Source organism: Cydia splendana, chromosome 6 (genome assembly GCF_910591565.1).
Source record: "Cydia splendana chromosome 6, ilCydSple1.2, whole genome shotgun sequence".
NCBI lineage: Eukaryota > Metazoa > Arthropoda > Insecta > Lepidoptera > Tortricidae > Cydia > Cydia splendana.
In genome coordinates, this window is record NC_085965.1 from 12,200,623 (window position 1) to 12,222,986 (window position 22,364).

General features: G+C 36.6%; 1 protein-coding gene across 1 annotated transcript in view; it reads right to left on the minus strand.

The window, feature by feature from the left end:
- Nucleotides 1-13,185: 13,185 nt before the first annotated feature.
- LOC134791707 (uncharacterized) overlaps nt 13,186-22,364 on the minus strand; it is a 42,124-nt gene continuing 32,945 nt past the window's right edge. The window contains exons 3-8 of the mRNA XM_063762816.1: nt 16,794-16,947; nt 16,131-16,316; nt 15,653-15,876; nt 14,912-15,128; nt 14,607-14,810; nt 13,186-13,903 (exon numbers count right to left, since the gene is read on the minus strand). Of these exons, the coding sequence (XP_063618886.1) occupies nt 13,766-13,903; nt 14,607-14,810; nt 14,912-15,128; nt 15,653-15,876; nt 16,131-16,316; nt 16,794-16,947 (1,123 nt within the window). The 3' untranslated portion in view covers nt 13,186-13,765. The remainder of the gene's footprint in view (nt 13,904-14,606; nt 14,811-14,911; nt 15,129-15,652; nt 15,877-16,130; nt 16,317-16,793; nt 16,948-22,364) is intronic.

A 22,364-nucleotide genomic window follows, 5' to 3' on the forward strand; every position in this document is an offset into this window, starting at 1 on the left:
TAATAATTTTTTAAACTTTTTTCTAGATCCTCCGAATACCTACATGATTGGATAAATATCGCTCTATAAAGAAAACTAAATTCCAAACATATTTACATTTATTTTTGACCGATTTAAAAAAGGTTCTTTATTCGTCAGGATATGTGTTTCTTTAGCTTACATTCCATTATGTTTACGTATGTTCGCCGACTTCTCAAAGATTTTTCCTCGAGAAACACCAATTGGTGAAGTGGAACTGTTGATGAAGACCATAAATTCAATGTTATGTGAAGTCGGTTTCCTATTTGTTAATTTTTTTTTTATTTATTTAAGTGATTCATTTTATATCTGGATAAAAAACAAAATGATAATAGATACGTTCCGTACGGTTGGCAACATAATGTGATACGTACTCGTAGTACTAAATATCGTACTGAGCTAAGAACAATTAAACTTTATGCTATGCGGATATAAATGTAAGACAGTCCGGAATATTGTACAGAGCTGCTAGCTAGGAGTTTGATTTAACTGACGATGATGCCTATCACATGTCATATGTATTATCCCTATTAATATCTACTAATAATATGAATGTGAAAGTAATTATATGCAGAGTTGCAGACGCGTGTTACCTTCTCACGCTTACACCGCTGGACCGATTTAAGCAGCAGATGAAAGGCATGGAAATTGTTTCGAGGCCCGGGGAAGGATCTAAGGCAGTTTTTATGAATCATCATCCTTATTGCACGCCGAACTCGCGGGCAGAAGCTAATTTACTATATGTTTGCTGTTGTCATTGCAAATGTCTCTTACCGGGTATAAAGAGTCCAAAAACGCACACGGCTGCCTCCCAGCTTGACCAATGGAACTTACTGATTGAATATTTTTCATGTTTTATTTTAACTAGTTTCTGACACTTTATTTCACGGATTATTACCCACTAAACTTTTAATTATGGTTCACTAAAGGGTTTTAATATTAATTAACATTATTCAAGAGTTAAGTTTCGTTTAGTTAAATAAATAAAAAGTTACTTCATTTTGTTGTATTTATTTATCGACCCAAATTTAATTTAAAATAGCCTATTTTGATTTTATACTCTACTCGGTACGCAGTTATTTGACACTGACAGCAAAGAGAATTATCCTTAATTCTGACTGACACCAGGAAATAGTAGGTATACTAGTTCGAACAACACCGGCTTCCGACATGTCGGAAGGGAGGAGCTCCAGCGATATCTTACCGTACAAATTAGCCACGTCAAATTAAGCCGAATTTGGGCAATCTGCGGAAATAATTCGTGTAGTTTTGAAAATTGGTACAGGCATACCTTGTGGTGTCCAGATAAACATACTAAAAGTCCTCGAGGATAGGGGGTGTGCTAGGTACCTTTTTTCATATTTTTGCTCATATCTCGAAAAATAGACGGTTTAAGAAAACGTCCTTTTTTCGTAATTGTTCATCGTAAATAAAAATTTTAGTTTAGAATAAGCGAGCTGATAAAATATAAATATAAAAAAACCGGCCAAGAGCATGTCGGGCTATGCTCAGTCAGAAAGTCTTTACTAAGCTTTACTTTCACGATTTAAGACTTTCAAGGAAAAATATAGCAAACCTAATCGGTATACCTGTTTTTTAGTTTTGGCAAATAGTCTATTTTGACAGACGGGTAACTACGGAACCCTACACTGAGCATGGCCCGACATGCTCATGGCCTGTTTTTTTATATTTTATCAGCAGGTCGCTTAGCTTGCTTACTCTAAATTATTTTTTTTATTTATGATGAACAATTACAAAAAAAACGACGTGTTCTTAAATCGTCTATTTTTTATCTCTTATTTAACTTTAACAGCCTGTAGCTCCTAAATTTATTGATTGTAGAGTAAAAATAAACATAACCAAATTTGTAGTAAATTTTATGTTAAAGCTTTTGTCCGAAGTATGTAATTATAATGCTATTCGTACAGTTATTCGAGATATGAGCAAAAATGTGGAAAAAGATACCTTCAACCCCCCCCCCCCCCCCCACCCTCAGCACACCCCCTACCCTCGAGGACTTTTAGTATGTTTATCTGGGCATCACAAGGTATACCTGTACCAATTTTCAAAACTACACGAATTATTTCCGCAGATTTTTCTAATTTGCTTAGGCTAAATCATTCTGCCATTTTTTGCGGGGGGAAACGTGCACACAGTCGCACTTCTCACTCACTACATACAAAATCCAATCAGTACCTAATGACTCGGAGTAATTAACAATGGAGCCGCCATTAACAGGCGTTCCCCTCTGTCGAAAATAGGCGGCCAATGGTCAACAACTTGTCAACCATATGTATGGACTGACGTTTATCTGACATGACGTACCTATACATTTGATGTGCCCCTCCCCCGCAAAAAACGGCAGACTATTTTGTACCGACGATTTTAGACATGGCGTCTCCGTTGGTTATATCCTCTAAGCCTAATGACGACACAAATACATAGAAAATGACACACGTCAAAGACAAATATTGCACACCGCGATCTCTTTTTGTGTACGGACGAGGCACTAATATACGCGTGTTTACTATACTGTTTGAGAGTCACAACACCTTTGCTTCTATTCGGCAGAGGGGAAATAGTACGAATGCAGTCTTCCTTCCCTGTGAAGGTATACGACGAGGCTTGTGACATCGTAAGAAGGTTTAGAATGTAAACAACGTAATGTTATGAGTTATGACTTAAGAAACTTGTCATTGTAAATACCTATTACTTTTTTAACGTTTCCAGCCAGCGAATATAAAGAGGTTGAATTGAATAATTTGATTAATATAGTTTGTCAAAGGACTGTCTCATTTCAAACATAGACAGAGAGAATCATACTATCTTTGTCTTACACTATTACTAGCACCCAAAAGAAAAGGATGAGTATAGTTTTTTTGTTCTTATTTACTGATAAATTTGGTTTGACCAACTATATGTTAAGAGTCCATGACAGTTCTATGTTTCAAATGGGGTACTGGGGTAACCATAAGCCCCCATTCGCACGGCAGCTTTTTCAACGCGCGTCAAAAAAGCGCTTGAATCTGCCCGCACTCTAAATTCGATTTAACGACCAAGACCAAAAGTCGAAAATCCAACAACGCTTGATAAAAAGCGTCACCGCTGTCATGTGATTCATACATACATGGTTATCCATTTGTGTCATTCAAACGCTTTTTTAACGCGCGTTGAAAAAGCTGCCGTGCGAATGGGGCCTAAGACTTGGTAAATGTGAGTTAAACATAATTATTATAACAAAATACGTTTACTTACATATTTTTGAATATACCTACTTACGTACAAGTGTTTATATTGAACATATAGGGGAGATGTGGGTATAATAATCTGTCCCGACGAGGTCCCGACTTTTAGGCAAGCGATTTTTCCTAAATCCTTAAATGCAGAATTTATTGTTTTTAAAAACAAAGGAAAGTCTCCTTTACACAACATGTGCTATTTACAATATTTAAGGTAGTTGCCATCCATGTGGCACTCGATTTTTCCACACTGTAGAGTAAGAAACATATACCTACATATTTCTTAATAATTGTTTATATATATATATAGGTATATTTGTTTCGGCGCTATTTTGAATGGTATAATATTTTTGAATTTCATATGTTTTACCTGCTTAGCAAATACTAACTTAATAGGCAAAGTATACAATCATGTACGACATACGGCGCGATTCGGGAAATGAATAGGCTACATGACAAATTTTCATTGATGGTATCAATCAATCAAGTTTGTTTTTAGGATCAAATGTCTATATGGGGCTCATTGCATTAAAGCAATACAAAAGTCAGAAATAATAGTTAAAGTCCGACAGTCGTACTTCACTCGCGAACCGCCCCTAACAAAAAGATAAGTGACCGTGACGTCAAGGTCACTAAGAGTCCATCTTGAAGTATGAACACTATGAACAAAACAACAAAATTGCGTTTTTGTCGGTGAAATATTGCGTTTATGTATATAGTTGCCATACAATCTTTTTTTGGATAAAATGTGAGGAATCGAATGGTATCCTTACTTATTTAGTTTTGGAAGTTAAAAAAAAACCAAAATTTTGAAATTTTCAGGTGCTGTATTTTTGTATTATTTCCATATTTTTTTTAAATATCCGCAATATGTGATAAATTGCTCATTTGCTATCTATTTTACTAGATTTTGTTATAAAATTCAACATGTGTCATCATCCCTATTAGACATTCACTAGATATGAAAATAAATAGTAACGATATGTGACGTTCCACGGCAAAAGGTACCTTATGGCCGCAATAATATTGGAGCGGCGTTAACTTCGATTTGTTGGATTTATCGATTTTGCCCGCTCAGTACAAATTGCGGATCGGTCGAGCGACAAATCCGACTTCTCATCTCTCAGAATACAATAACATACTTCAACGAAAATGTGTTAGTGTGCGTGTTGTGACACGTGTCACTCGTCCGTACACAAAAAGAGATCGAGGTTTGCAAGATTTGTCTTTGACGTGTGTCATTTTCTATGTATTTGTGTCGTCATTACAGATTGGATTTTGTATATGTAAGTGTGTGAGAAGTGCGACTGTGTGCACCTTTCCTCCCGCGAAAAATGGCAGAAAGATTTGTACGGTGAGATATCGCTTGTGCCCCTCCCTTCCGATGTGTCGGAAGCCGGTGTTGCTCGAAGGGCGTTAATAATAGCGTAAGCGCCAACCGCCATAGGGTACCTTTTGCCGTGGAACGTCACATATCGTTACTATTTCATATCTAGTGAATGTCTAATTTATTTCCCGAATCGCGCCGATAGATTTTATTACCTCAACAGCTCAAACAAGGGTATATCGCTGCATAATAACAGTGAGATAAACCCGATTTTGCTGTACCTACTATAGGGAGTATTACTGCAATGTTCTGCCGCCAGAGTGCAACACTAGTGCACATAGTAAACCATAGATACAAACTAGGCCTTAAACAGTTTTTGAGAAGTTTTCACTGATGCATCAATGCGGCTTGTTTACAGGTGGCCTACCGCGAAATGCGGAAATCGATCGAATAGGCAAGAGTGATAGAGAGGCCGAAACCGAACTTTAGATTTTCGTGTTTTGTGCGGTAGGCCCTGTGATTGTGCTAGTGACGCCCTCTCCGCAGAGTTTTGCGTTATATTCCCTATTTTCCAGTCATTTCAGACTTTTTGGAAACTGTTCATATGTATACTGGGTCAAGCAGATCTATAGTAGAAAAAAGCGGCAAATTTGAATAAGTTTTTGGCAAAAATTTCATTTTTGGTACAAGCTTTTATCGCTGACTGTACTTTTTTTTCCACAGGCAACTAATACTCATCGAGACAATTCTAAAAACCCCAAACACAATTAGGTTTCGTTGTTTTATCACATAGTTCCTATGGCCACCTCCGGTCTCCATCATCAGATCAGCTCGATGACACCATAATATTGCATTGTCACCCGACTTACGTATGTATGCAAAATTTCAGCTCAATCGGAAACCGGGAAGTGGATCAAATTTAACTTGCAAGATTTGATTACAGACAACGGTCAGGTGAAACTAAAAAAAAAAAAAGCTTGTAAAATGTAGGCGCGAAAAGATATCATCCCATAGAAAATTTGAATTTCGCGCCTTTTTCTACTGACAAGATTTGCTGACCATCTATATTTGCGAAGATTTAAAATTAGTTTCGAACGATATAACGCTGACATCTGCCGCTTTTAGATGCTACCTGGTTCTACATCTGGCAACCTGTGTTTCGTTAGTTACGGAAAGAAACGAAGGATGTCGCTAGTATTCATGACACAGTAGTGTCATCTATCAAGGAATTGGTGCACACAATTTCATCTTTTTCCCTGTCCCTGGTCATAGAGAAATAAGTAATAAGTTGTATGGGAGATATGGTACAACGCAATATTTTTAAGTTAACTCCCTTAAAACTCAATACTTATTAAGCTTAAAACTGATTACAAATAAGTATTCGCAAAGCTCGCTTAAAACTTATTATAAACATAATAGAGTGCGCACTACTGCGCACTCTAAACCTTACTTATTTTTCTGTCCCTAGTGTAGCAAAATAGCAATAGCATTTCAGCACGCTTAGAATTATCGAATATCGCGCGACTCCAAATGTTAAGCGCAACTTGAGGCCATTGAGTTATTAACTTATTAATAGTTCAATGCTTGAGACGGAAGGAAATGAAACAAAGCCTCTAGTCAATATTTTTCTTTATTAAAAAAGACCTTTATAAATATTCGGCTAACAAATCCGTTATTCCTTGACTCCAATACAACCCTTCTCTAAAATAGACATCACAGATAAAAATATAGACACTGAATATTTTTTGACACTAAATTTTCGTTTGGTGTCTTATCAAACGCTGTTTAGCTTCTCGTGTTTAAGAACAACAATATAATAAGTCGAGAGTATAATCTAAAGTATAATAAAATTATTAATGTTCAAAATAGGTATATTTTCATGACTCTACTTCTTTCGGTTTACTTTTATTAGGAGTAATAGTACCAAACCAAAAAAAGTTATGACTGCGTTGTTATCTACTTTCGCTACTGACGTTGTGTGATACCTGGGGTCTAGCCAAGATTACAATCCTTGATAGAAAACGTCAATCGAAACTTAAATAATGTATGGAAATAGTCATGTGACTTTTCGTAGCATTTGTCATCCCGTATTTTTTTTTCTTTTCGTTTGGTGTATATCGATGTACAATTTTCATCTTGGTTAGACTACGGTACAGTCAGCATCAAATATAGTGGAACATATTCTAACAGGTTTACCTACAAAAAGATATGTCTCTATTTGTACCTAAAACTATGAGAGCTTGGCAGTTACTACTTTTGGCGCAATGTTCTACCTGCTACTATCGATGCTGATTGTACACCCAGCTGCAAAAGTGCATGGCCACTTATTTATAAACAAAATCCATTCATAATGTGTCCATACAATTTTGCAGCTCACTGTACATAGAAAAGTAGTATGGCAATTCGTAAAGCAGTCAAAAAAGCACAACTAATTCCCAATAGATAAATAGATATAGTAATATTGACTTGACAATGTGTAATTAATAATTATCAATATCAATTAAGTCCTTTAAGAAAGTTTATAAAATATTCCAACGTAAACAAAACAGATTTTTTTATTTTAGAGCATTTGAACACAAACGGTCTACCACTTAACTGAGCTGGTGTTGTGTGTGACTGATTGTGCGAGAAAAAATAAAAATCACCCCGGAAATGTCTGACAAACCAACTAACTTAAAAGGTACGAGTTTGCTATTAAAATGCGTTTTAGGATACCCACAATAAATCATACTTCATTTATTCCATGGACTGTGAAAGCCATCAATGTGAAAGTTTTAAAGCAGTTTTTAAATAAATAATAGGTACTTAATAATTATGTAAAATTGTTATATGATATGTTTTAATACATAGTACAGCCCCACTTCTTAAATCTACAGGAAAGTAGACAATTGAATAAGTGAGCAAATAGTCTAAACCATAGGGTCTTTCTTAAAGAACAGGTACCGATGTCATTTATTTTAAGGGTGAACATCCACCAAAACTGTGTGAGGCTGTGGAGCAATGCGAGGAAGCGTTCACATTGGTGTGTGCGTTTTTCTTGGCGTATGCATGGGTTTTGGTACATATTCCTTGTGCATCGTTCCGCTATCTTTCTCAGCTGTGGTGGATGCTAGACCCAACTGTATAAGTATTATAAGTACTTCGTTCCCTGCAAAATAATACCTTAATATTTTTAATGTCATCGGTGGTTTCTTGAAACAAAATAATTTATACAGATTATCCTGCGTATAATGAAAGTTAATATGGATATTTACGAATGGGATAGATTTTACCCCGTGCTAGAAAAAATGCTGGAAAAGGCTCTAAATACCGGGATGTAATACATTCCTTCATATTTATTTAAATTTCAATATACCTACGTGAAATAATTCATTTAAATTGTTTTTGTATCATGAAAAAATACAATACAATATGACAATATTAAGTTTGTAATTTTATACACCGGCCTCTTTTTAAATTGTAATATTCTGTTAAATAAGGCAAAACAGTAATTTCCACATAATTTCCACCGTTTTTACAATTGATAATTTAAAATCCGAACCTTGGGAACCTTTAGAGTGTAGCATTGATACTACGAGTACTATATTTATTGAATACATAATGAGAGGATTTCATTCTAACAGGTCATTAGATATTGTCGCTTGGTAAACATTATACATAGGTAGATATAATGTTAATGATCTAACAAAGGGCAATAGCTAAACATCATTTCATAGTATTTAGATACTATATAATAGGCTTCAATATATAAAACGTGCACTTATGTACTCTGACGGCTAAATACATTATTTACAAGATTTATGGTAAGCCTCGTGATTAGTGAAAAACCTAATAGAGACAAAACATTTATGAATGAATTTTAAAGACACGGTTTAATTATTACCTATATACAATTATATATTTATGTACTTGAGATCAGGTAAATGAATCTACATTCACAACATCCATTATTATTTAATTCTTGAAATACAGTATGTCAATGATAATAACAGTTTGAATCACAAATTATAATCAAAATGTTCTTAACTTTATTATCTTAGGCTGATTGTTAAACCATGGTAGACGGTGATTGCATGTTACCTTAGACATTTTTTCGCGGAGAAATGTTACTATAGGAACGCACAATCTAGGAGACAGGTACTTATAGTTCGTTTTTTTAAGTCGTTTAGAAAGAACTCCACAGAAGCAAGCGTGCAGTTTTCATCATGCTCTTTAATTGTTAATAATTATTGAATTATCTAATGTAGCATGGTCAATACATATAATTTACTTCAAATTATTACCGCTAAAAGTGCCGGATTTTGAACCACAAGTTTACTTCTGCGAAGTTCTTTCTAATGCTAAAAAACTATAAATGATCTCCGTTCAAATCGCGTTGTAGTTCTCGAACGGTATTAATTAGACTAATATTATTAGTCCACGAACTGTCAAGTCGTATGGGTTACCATGGCAACACACTAAAAAGATTAGACTAATACCTTTCGAGAAATGGGCCCCTGTACAATGACTGTATGCTACTACTTATGACGCACATTTGCTATCATGGGCCCGTTTCTCGAACAATATTACTAGTAGTTCGCCCCGAACTAAGAACTCGCGGTTTGCCAAAAATTATATAGAGCGATTGACTTTGTTGCACCTACTTACTCGTATAGTTCAACATAATAGTAGAAAATAATTTTCAAGAAAAAAAAATCCAACTTCTATGGGGGCCGGTGAAAGATTATTGTCATAGATGGTGCACTATGTAGAAAAGGAGGTAAAACCACCCACTTTTCTAGTAGGTAGCATTTCGTTTCTGTAAGGGTCGCAGTTTTAGCCTCACGAACCCACTTCTCTGATAGCAGTTCGGTTCTGTGAGGATTGCAGTTCGAACCTAACCAAAACCACTTTTCTAGTAGCATTTCGTTTCTGTAAGGCTCGCAGTTCTAACCTAACCTAACCCACTTTTTTCGGTTCTGTGAGGATCGCAGTTCAAACCTAACCTAACCCACTTAACACAAATCTTTATACGCATGCCTTTAAGATTTGAGAAGTTCCCTCGATTCCCTCATGAATACCATCATCAGACCTCGAGCTTGACAAAAATGTGGCTTAAAAACTTAACTTGCTTAACAAACATAACGAAGAGGACAAATCGCCAAACGTGAACTATGCGTCGTTGAAGAGTTCCGTTCTGATCATCATCAGCAGTTCCACTTCATCAAATGCGTCACTTTTTAATGAAAATGCTTGATTTTCTGATGATAATACAAAAATCTCTATACGCATGCCTTTAAGATTTGAGGAGTTCCCTCGATTCCTCGTGGATCCCATCATCAGAACTCGAGCTTGACAAAAATGTGGCTTAAAAACTTAACTTGCTTAACAAACATAACGAAGAGGACAAATCGCCAAACGTGAACTATGCTTCGTTGAAGAGTTCCGTTCTGATCATCATCAGCAGTTCCACTTCATCAAATGTCACTTTTTTAATGTATATGCTTGATTTGTTGTTAAACTCATAAATCACTATATGTACCTATGCCTTTAAGATTTGAGCAGTTCCCTCGATTCCTCATGGATCCCATCATCAGAACTAGGTTTTGACAAAAACGGGACCAATCTGTATGATATACATACAATCAAAAAAATAATCTTCAAAATCGGTCCCGTAATGACGGAGATATGGAGTAACAAACATTTAAAAAAATCACAATCGAATCTCCTCCTTTTGAGATTTGGAAGTCGGTTAGTAAATGGGGTCGCCGCTTTCTACGTAGATGTCACATTTTTGACGTAAAATGCTTACACATTGCAACAATTTATAGTCTGTCAAGCCATTTCCGTCAGCAGAAAAAAGCGGCTAAAAAATGTAGGCGCGAAGTGTTATCTTCCCATAGAAAAATTTCAATATCGCCACTTTTTCTACTGACAAACTTGTTTGACCGACTATAGTATGGAAATTTTAGAGTTCCATTTTATTTAATTTCTACTATTTTATGTCGCACTATAGGCGGCAACGGACCAAAAATCGCGTGGATATATGTATTACAAGGTCTGTGGAGCCCTTAACTGATACTGAATCTGTGGTAAGCCGTAATATTTCCGGTCAAATGTCAAATACCTATATTATGTTTATTTTTATCTTGCTAATTATTTCAAAATGGTAAATTTAAAAACGATATTATAAAAGTGTAAGTCGAGCACTTTCATTTGATACTAAAGTTGACCATGTTTCTTGCACAAAAATGACCAGAATAGCAAGACCTCTCACAAACTGCTTTTTGGCCTTCTAAGCTCTTCTAGCTCAATAACCCCTTGATCGGGCCTGCTCATAATTGAATGACTAAAATATAATGCCCTCGGCTACACGTTTACCCAATTTCATTTAAATTAGAACAAATTTACTTAAGTTCTTGAGTATCAAACTATCTTCTGACAGTTCAGCTTAAAAACATCGAAATGCCGGGACGTGCCGCTAGCCAGCCGCGTGTTCAAAGTCGAATGTAAGAACTTCGCTTCGCTTTGCTCGCTCGTTCGATAATTTACGATTTGACAATTTGTGGACTAATAAAATTAGCCTAATAACGTTCGTGAATTGCACCCCTGACAGTTGACAGCTTTCAAAAAATAATACGAAGATGATTCATGAAACTTTGTATTTCCCTCACCATCCACTTCACACGTAGCTGATAAGTTTTTCTGAAATCCATGCCCTAAGCAAAAATAGCGTATAAGTTCTAAAGTTGCATACACAACCATGGCAGTCGTATGCACATGAAACAAGACAACATGAAGGCGTGAGATGAAGATGAATGTACAGCGAGCTGAAAAATTGCATTGAACCCATTATTGAATGACTGGAATTCATTAACGCATTTACTGCCAGGGGGCGTGGCCTAGGAACAAACTTGTATGACGGTGGACGCACATGTGCGTCGGGGGCAGTGAATGTGTTAATGAATCAATTCATAGTGTGGCCAGAAGTTTTTAAGCACGGATCAAGCAACCCTACAGCTGGCTCTACATTAGTGTAGACACATACCTTTACACAAGTTTATCTTATACATTTAAAAGTAATTACATAGTGTAAGTTATCCTTATACCATCCTTCGATTTCTTTAGAATTCTTGTTGAGCAAATACAAATAATGAAGCTGACGCAAACATTCATCAACATTACATTCACGTACAGATGTAGCGCTTAAACAAACAAGGTACACCATTGAAAATAAAATCATCATAAGTTTGTCTAAAAGCTGGTCCTCTTTAATATATTTTTATATGTAGAATTATAAAACTTATTTGGGGCATTAATTAAACCTACGAGGCCTTATGTAAACCGTTTTCGTAATCGTAAATTTAAATAAATACATATTTCAGTTCACTTAGAATTAGATCAAGCATTTTGTACATGTACTTACTTATTATGGCCTAATTTTATTAAGCCCAGAACAACTACGACGAGAATGGGTTATACGACCATTTTAACAGTTCACCTACGAATTGTTCGTTTATTTTACATGTGAACAACTAGAATCGTTTCTAAATATATAAGACGAATTATTATAATGAACGGCCTACGTTCTGTGAAAATACACCAGACCGACTAATGCATGAATGAGCTGGGTTTTCAGGAACGTACGCGAAATAACATATACTTGGTCTGATGTTTTCAGATAACGATTAATACAACAGCGCTGGATGGAGTTATCTTTACGCCATAGTCGAACTTTTGTACCTTCGTCCGTTATAATAAGGCGAAAAACATCTGTCTATATCTTTAGTAGGTATTTAAATATAAGTAAACAAACAATTTGTACATTTTCGGGTAGTTATAACATTGGTTGGTTAACCAACCAAATACAAAACCGCCTGAATCAGTCACTGAACGACCTGACTTTAACCTTACATAATTTGATCATGTTTTCATCTACCCTCAACTGGCCTAAGGAGCCATTTGAGGGTAGATTTAGTTTACTTTTATTTAAATACCTAAAGATACATAGTATAATATTTGAATCCGATCATTAATCATAATGCATGTCATTTACAAAAAACCCTTTTGGGTACCGGCGAAACTAGTTAAAATCCGTCACTATAAGCATGTTGCATACTTTGCTTTATGTAGATACCTACTTCCATTAAGCATATAAATATATGTTCACATTGCATAAAATATAACGGTCCCGCCATCTTCAATAAATCGGGATTATGCATTATAAAATCGGAAAGAATTCTAAATCACTTTCAAAATTCAAATGAAGGCGGTTAAAATCAATTTTTTTTTGTAATGTCGATACTTACTTACAAAAACAAAAAAAGAAAATATAGCGGATAATGTCTAACGTTGAAGTTATCCTATAGGAAAATTCCTTACATGTTTATAATCATACCAAGCATACCAAGCTTAAGAGCCCATCAACGGCACACTAGCGCCACTGCTGAATAATCGTAATTATTTAAATTTAACGACAGGTATTTAAAAAAGGGGGCCGCTACGTACTGTATTGCAATCCAGCAACATAAAAACTAGTTTGATGTATTTAAAAGGTACTTACTTAAATACACAATACAGTACGTAGCGGCCCCCTTTTTTAAATACCTGTCGTTAAGATCAAATAATCACGATTATTTAGCAGTTGCGTTAGTGTGCACGTTGATGGGCTCTTAAATCAATTGATGGAATTATTGTTTACTTGAGCAACCCTGGACCCTGTGGCCCTTGAACCGATGGACGATGGACACCGCGTGTTTCCTAAAATATCCGTGTTTATATATAGAACCATGTTTAATAAATTTCCGATTTTGTACTATCTCCTACTGCGACTTTTCCTTTTACAATTGTTTGGCACAATACAATTTTTACGTTAAATTTCTGAAAAATTTAGATAGGTACCTACTATCCCTACTTATTCCAAGAGTGGTAAACCACCCTCTCAAGAATTCTTAAAAATACACGCTTTTTGTAGATACTGTCCAAGTGTCCACTACTGATGTGCAAATTGCGGAATATTTCCTAAAAGTTAGAAATATTGCCAGAAATTTCTGGAAAATTTCATGGAATTTATTTCAATGGAAATGGGAATTTTCAATCACCTTACAAGAGAAGTTTCGTAAATTTTCCTTTGTAGAAATTTCGGAATCTTTCCAGTGGCACATTAGTTGTCCACCAGTTCCCGACAGCCTTGTACAGTTGCCTATGCTGGGCAGATCTTGTCTAGTTTTTGCTTCACCGTTGTAACTCGCGCCATCAACTCTTCTGCCCACCGGTGGGCAGTGCGATCGATTGTGGATGGCACCATGATGCACTGCATACCTCCGAATTCGCATGCCATCTGTAATGATACAAATAAAATAAATAGTCAAAAATAAAACAATATTAAGAGTTTTTCAAAAATCTGTAAAATATTTATAGGCTCATATACCTAGTGCTTTATGGTCTATTAGTCAGTCAGTATTCAGTAGACGGCGCCGAGTTGATTAAAATCCTTTTGAACTCCGTCGCTTCATCGGTACGTCGGTACTAAGGACGTTGGCATAAACACTCCACACTGAGCGATCTTCACCCATACGCACCACGAGCCCGAACCATGTTTAGCGGTTCAGCCACAGAATAGATAATATTACTATTACGTACAGTTTTCAAGCTGCAAGTTAGTCGTAGTTTAGGCGATAGTTAGTCAGTGACCATCCACGGCGGTAGGACTGGGGACCATCTCCCAGGAGATATGGTTGCCGAGCTAAACTTCTAGCTGGTTGTAGTTTGGACGCTCACCCCATAGTGATGTAATAACGCTAGGTACTGACCTGGCACCCGAAACCATCATACTCATAATCTTTATTGCATATCACATTGTATCTTAATCTATTACATAGAATTATGTACAACATGACACCCTGTAGGGCACAGGAAACAGTTTATACAAGAGGAGATCGAGTTTTTTGTACAAGATAATAAGATTATATTAGTGTTATTTATCTGCCAGATGAAGTGGTTTCCGAGCTAAGCTGCTAGCTATTCGTAGTTTGGCCGCTCACCCGATAGTGATGTAGCAACGCGCGGTCAGTGGCGACCCCCACAGCGCTGGCACCGGGGGCCATCTCCCAGAGGAAGTGGTTGCCGAGCTCGATAGCGTCGCTGGGCCGCACGGCGTACTTGCTGCGGTGCTTGAGCGCGTGCGGCGCGGCCCAGCGGCGGGTCTTCCGTGACGTGAGCAGCGGCGTCGGCGCATCGGCGTCGTCCTAAATAAATTAACAAAAATTAATTAAATATACTTATTTCTTTAGTAATCAGGTCGTGTGTATAGGATGTCACAACAAACTAAGTAAACCTAGTTCCTCACCTCCCACCGCAAGTAAAAGAAGGCGTTCCTAAAAATGAACGCCGAGGGCGCCTTCGCGGGCGTATTGTATGAAGCACGCAGCGCAGTGAGTAGTGCAGGCAGCGTGCGCTCGCGGCGCGGCAGCACCGCCTCGTCCACGTCGATCACCAGCAGCCAGCCCGCCGTGGACATAGAGCGGTACAGGCAGTCGTTAAACGCTGCGAATTGACCCTCCGTCCTGGAAATACAAAGGAATAATAGCGTACAACTTTGCATGTCGGCTGAGAGTAAAGAGCTACACAACAACTAATTCTAGTAGAAATTCCTTGCCAAAAAAAAAGTTGTTGCTAAAACACAACTGTGACTTCATAACACGCTTATTTCTTGTGTTGACACGCACACATTCACAACTAGATAGCTAGCAGTGAATGGCTTAAACCCGACAAGTTGGTAAGTGTTGCATTCGTGCGAAATCGGCTTGTAATGAAGTCACAATCCGTCAACTATGTGAAGATCAATGCACTTCTAGAGACGATTAAGCTCCTGTCACATACGTAAGATCCAACTTTTTGACTAGACTAGGTAATACAATGTATCTGTGTAAATGTAAATACATATTACTTAGGTATGCGAATGTTAAAAAACTAACGTATTACCTAATGAAGGTAATACTTGGTTACCTGGGTGGTCTTTAACAGAAGGGCATAATGTCACGAGCCTCAGCATTGATGAAATCACTGTAGAAAAATATATCACCCTTACCTTATTTCTACTTTAGAAACTAGCGGCAGTTTCCACTGTAACAGCGTGACGAGACCCTCTCGCCGGTACTGTTCTAACAGGCACGCTACGGGAGCGCTCAGTGAGGCATTGTACATGTAGAAGTGGCTCGCCCCCAGTAGACGGTTCAGCTCGAACCACTCCACCAGCCAGTCGTCCCTGGCGTAGGAGTAGTGGAATGGTTTTACACAGACGTGTAGGTTTTCCTGGAAAAACAGAATCTTCATTGTAATACTAGCTTTATGGTTGAAGTACTCATAATAAATATTAATTCACTAATTATCTTCTACATATTTAAATTATTATTAAGAAAATAAGCTTATTTTAAAGCTTAAAAGGTGAGTAAGACTTGGTGATATAAATAGCCGATAGTTAGTGCCTTGTCCCCAGCAGTGGCACACGTTGCTCTTGTTTTAAGCTGTTATAATTGGAAGACTGTAGTAGTTATATCTGAGCTTACCTCTATGCCACTCTTGGGCGTGGTGTCGAGCACCGGCAGTAGGTTGGTAGGCGCGCTATGCGTGTGCGCGCTAGCCATCACCGCCACTGCCGCACCAACAGTCTCCTGCGGTTTCACGCCAGTGTCCCTCAGGCTACACAGCACGTACGTCGCACTATACTTGAGGTTCCAATTTTCACGTATAGGCTGAAATATGAGAGAACGGTCGTATTGTTTCGGATCGTAGATAGAAGAGTATGCTAACTTAGATTGGCCCATTAGACCCATTCCCCTATACTTATCCCTTTCCCATTTAACCTTTTGCCTACATTTTTTGTTAAGGCCGTGAAATACAAAAACTCTTACTTAAATCAACCTTCAAATCATCTTAGTTCTCTAAGCTAACTCTTTGTATGCTGCTTTAATGCCCTGAGAGTAAGCGTTCGGTTATCGAGCAGTAACAGGTGGCAGGGCCAGGGCCACCGGTGAACACGCTGCGCAGAAAGGCGCAGCGTGTTCACCCGTGCCGTTCCCAACTGCCTGTCACTTCAAAGTAAGTAGGTAGTCTAATATACCTTGACTCGGACATGCAACGCTAGAACGCTACCGTTGTGTTGTGTGTCTTGTTCGTCGCAATCACCTACACCGAATCTACCGTCCATCGCTTAGTAGCCTGTTCCATACCTTAACTCTAGCCTTGACAGTAATCGTGCGGTTGTCCAGCAGCCACAAGCGACAGACCACGGTGTCAGCTCCGCGTGTTTTGGTTGCCGCTATGATCCGCACCGCGCCTACCGTCCGTCGCTCCATATATGCGGAGTATACGAAGAATTTGAACCTGGAATTAAGAAATGTTCATGAGAACTAACAGTTTTTGAATTTGATACAGTTAAAACTTTTACTATAAAAATGGGTTATTATATCTCCATGTCGGAACGCTTTTAAACATAAGTAGGGCTTGCAATCCGGATATCCGGATATCCGTTTTATCCGGATATCCGTCTAATTTACTATCCGGATTTAGATGAGGTTGATATCCGGATAAAACGAATAATTCGAATACCATTTATGACAAAAATATCATTCAAATTTTTAAGAAAACTATTTCAAAAACGTTGAATATTATAACGTAAATGATGTCTGTTGATTTATTTATTTATTTGGATACATTTTTACGGTATAAAAACTGATTATTTAAGTATTTCTCCTTGATTGTCGTCTACTCCCTTTTTTTTAATATTTAGGAACAATCTTATGCAGATCGACCTAGCTCCGTAAAACGCACAAAGTAACTTTGAATGTACTTGTACCGTGTTCCTGTCAAACGCGCTGCGCTGCATTATTGTTAGCGTCTGAATACATTATTACTAACGTGCGAACAGAACTAAAAAAGATATTGAACTGCCGAACCAGATGCAGTAGCTGTTTAGCAGATAGAATAAACCTGTAATGAAAACCTTGATTGACCTTAAATGCAATGTAATATCTCAACGAAAAGAGACTGTCTCAACAGTTAGAAGACGCACTTGTTCGATTCTCTAAATATCATCAAAACCACGGCCAGTACCATAATATGTCGATAAGACGCCAATTTCTTAACTGAAGAAGAGTTTGACCAGAATTAAAATTCATGGTTGTAAAATTAAAATGAAATAACGGCAAATATCTTGTTATCATCTGAAGTCACTTAAGAAATGAATTTCACAGCGCAGGCTGCCAATATTAAGCGGAGGGTTGAAGTATCTCCATAAACTATACATATATTGTTAAAACTAAAATTTGCCAAATATTGACTGTCATGAGTCATGACACAGTAAAGCTTCAGAGAAAAAATTTACCAAGTGAAATTCGGACAATAAAATTTCGACGAAAAGGTAGAAGTCCTAAAAATACCTTAGCATTTGCTGTTATACGCTGCTTTTATACGTAAAATTTGATTCTAATACATTTTTTATAAAGTTCATGTGAGTTTTGTTAAATAAAAAGCAAGTATTCGAATTATCCGTTTTATCCGGATATCCGGATAATAAAATTATAAATATTCGAAATATCCGGATACAAAAAATGGACGGATAATGCAAGCCCTAAACATAAGTCAATCTTTGTATGTAGGTATATAGGTACCTTAGACAATTGCTAGCGACCCGCCTCGGCTTCGCACAGGTTAACAAATTATACACCTAAACCTTCCTCAACAATCACTCTATTCATAGGTAAAAACCGCATAAAAATCTCTTCAGTCGTTTTTCAGTTTATCAAGAACATACAAACAAACACACAAACAGACGGACGCGGTGGGGGACTTTGTTTTATAAGATGTAGTGATTATCGTATAGGATGTCATCATAAATCAGAGCAAGGAACGTGTAATGAAGGATAATTTGTGAAGCAACACTACAGATCGAGTAGTACTAGTAGTAGGGACGGCGGACACTTAAGCAGCTCCCAAGGAAACCCTTTTACAATGCTACCCTTGCATAATTTAGGGTTAGGGATTCAAATGTATTCCTGACTTTGCGAAATCATTGAAGGACTATGTTATTTAAACAAGTAAACTGTCCGAGAAAAAGCAAGAAACGTGCACTCAAGAAGCAAAATTTACGTATATAAAAAATGGACGATATCGCAAATTCACCGACCGAGTATTTTATTTATTACAGAGGCAAAATTTAGAAAAAGACTAAACTCTGAATTTTATTTAAAGATATTTAAGGATGACTCACGTTAGACCGGGCCGTGTGCGGGCCGGAGCTTCCGGCGCATCATTTTCTATGGAAAGCATCACTTGTTCGTCTGTCATGTCATAGAAAAGTAAGCCCCGGAAGCTCCGGCCCGGACACGGCCCGGTCTAACGTGAGTCATACTTTATCTGGAATTTCTAATATGTCTGTCTAAAAACAATGAAAATATTAACCAAACGAAGAAGAAGCAAACAATTTCACTTGAAGCATAAATTCCCAAATACCTCAACAAACCAGATCGCGAACAAAACACCACTTTTCGCCGGCAATTCTTTTCCCATTTAGATAAAATATTTTTCCTGTTTGGGTAGTCTCGGTTATTAAGAGCAGCCGACTGAAAAATCTCATTTTGTTATGTGCTAAGCCGTAGACGCTTGCATTAGAGAGATATGAAAGGACCGGTCCACGAAATAAGGGCTTTGCCCCTGGTTAGCCTAGAGCGCGTCGGAAAAATGAACCTGATTTTAATATTAGGTACCTACTTACACATTATTAGTTTCAAGTAGCTAATATTACTGCAAATATTTTAATGCCTGCTTTATAAATCCTCTAAACCTGGGGTGTGATAACACTGGCGATAAAGTAATATAATTACTTAATTTGTACGTAATTTGTAGGTTGCTGTCTTTTACGGCTTAATAAGACCCGTGTTTTCATTGTGATGTAAGTATTTTTGTCATACAAATTATTGGAAGTTTCTTTTCAGTATCTAGGTTAGCGGCTGGTCAGATGTGACGTCCCACGGTCAAAGGTACCTTATGGCGGGTATGGAGTTATGCATACCCCAGTAATCTACAATAAATAAGCTATCGATAACACAAAAGATCAACCTTCTAGGTTGCGTAGTTACAGAGATATGATTTTTTGAAAATAATGTTGTGATATGAGCAACTTTACGATAGAGAAGTTTTAAGTTTAGCCGCCTAAAAAACTATGTTCCTGAAGTAAGTTACATAGTTGACTACAAATAATAATGCCTTATATATCTGAGATTAAAAAAATATTGCGACTTGTTCTGTAATGCAAATAGAAACTTTTGATATCGACTGATTTATGTGTATACTAACCAATCTCTTGAAAATAAAGTTTTATTTCATTTTCACGATTGATTGCAATGAGCTCTCAAGATTTAAATTTTATCTATTAGAAAACGACACTGACAGACAGTTTAAGCAAAAAACAATACCGATTTAGAGGTGAAAATGTATTTTCTGACTTTTTCATATAAAATCACAAAATTGAATATTTTTACTTTTAATGTGACACACAATCAATTTTTCTGAGCACATATGAAAGAAATTCTGTCATTCAAATGAAATAAATCCTAAAACCCCAACTAAATACTATATTTAACCCCTTATGCCACTTTAAACTTACATAACAATAACAGTATTTGCTCCATACATTTACGAAAAGGTACCTTATGGAAATAAATCTAATAATACATCACTACAAAATATCAATCATATTATAGTTTATCTTTTATGAATAGAAAATATTAATTTACATTAAACTGCCCCCAATTTAATTAGTTCTTCGTCATAATAATCTTAAAAAAGACCAATAATTTGTATGTAATGAAAAGGTACCTTGTGGTCAAGTTACAAGATGAGGCATGATGATGATGGAACAGTTAGGATAAACTAATAATATTTTGGGGTTAAGATGGTATAAATCGTCTATTTCTTATCAATAATATATTTCGGTTGCTATTGAAGATAAGCGGCATTGAGGTTCAATGACCTCAGATATTCCATAAGGTAATGCGTCGGGTATTGGCATTTTTCAGCAAACCAATGGCTGATTTACTGCATGCGACCAAACCAAATGAAGATTATCCTAGTTAAGAAAGACTTGACGAGAGTAACTTTGGTATAATAGCAGTCTACTTGGATTTGTGATGTCGGTCTATGTACGGTTATAATATTTGCGAGGCGCCCCAACCAGAACTGAAATTATCAAATTAGTTTTGCAGAATGCTAATACAGTTCTCTACCAAACTTCTTTTCCCGTATTGACTAGTTTTTTTGGGAATTTTCAATCTTTTTTCCATAAGGTACCTTTTCTACTAAACTCTGAGACGACATTACTAGGCTTATAACTAACTTATAACAAAAATAAAAACAGGTAAACAAACGTTACGCATTAAGGTTTCAGATCACACAATAAAAAAAAATTGAGCATTTTTACACCTCTTTACAAAACATTTAATATCTCCGAAACTAGAAACCCTCATAAGGTACCTTTTCCCGTGGAACGTCACAGATAATTTAATATTCCTTAATTTAATATAGGTACCTAAATACTATCTTCAAACATCAAACATGTAGGTATTGAAAACGTTGGACGATATTTCTGTTTAAATTGATTATACCGTCCAAGATTTAGAAAAACACAATGATGGGAGGGTATTTTCATTATTACGTATGAAATGCTCGTCAGACATGTCATGAGTTGTAACTTGCATAGCAATTGCATATAGTAAAATACTGCTCCCGAAATACATATTGTGTTGAAAACTACCTTTTCATATTATGAGGTTTCCACATGTGCCAAAGCGTAATTAGGTTTACATTGATTTACATGCAAGTGCAACTACGCTGCTAGTCGCCTGAGTGGAAGCTAAAATGTTGTTAAGCAAACTAAATGCGATTTGTATGTTGGTACGTGGTGAATTCATAGGTGTAATTAGTACGTTCTTGATCAAATTTCACTATTTACCAATAGGGAACTAATGGGCTACAAAAATAATATCGACAATACTACCATAAAAATATGTACCTATTTATAAATTGCTTTATGAGGCAGGCGTTCGGTTTTTCATCCAGTAGTTAGTTTTTAGTCCATCCATTTCACCCAGCATCTTTTAGAATCTATGAGAGTTATCTCAATAATCATTACATCATCCCCCAGGACTCGGGCAGAGGAAGCATCCGAATGGTGTTTCCCTTACTTTTCATTAAATTGTTGAAAGGGTCTCTTAATTCTACGCGTTAGTTTCGGCTCCGCTCTCGCCTCCTAATAATTAGCACCCTTATACACGTTATATAATTATATTATTATGTTATAATATGAGACACCGTTGTTGGGTGGATTTCAAAATCCTGCGAAAACTTATGGTTCGGTCTTTATAAAAAAAACTAGTAGGTTGTGCGAGTTGCAACTTTTTTTATATATTTTTAAGAACTATTATCTTCATGTTCCTTCAATTACCATCTCCAATAACTTAATAGTTTTTTTTTATATAAAATGTTTTATGTGTCTAAAGTCATCACCGTCTACCGGAAAAATCTGAACCTTTTTGTTTGCAGTGAAAATTATAGCATACCTATCGTACGATTGCGATTTTTCTTTTACTTATATCTTTTCCATGTCGTTGTTTAACACATGAAAAAATATGCAATAATTCCTTCACCGAGAAAGTACATTTAAAAATATTTAAAATTTTGTCATGAATATTCGTCAACACCGTCATGGTAATGTCAATGTGAGCTTATCTCCGTGTATGAACAAC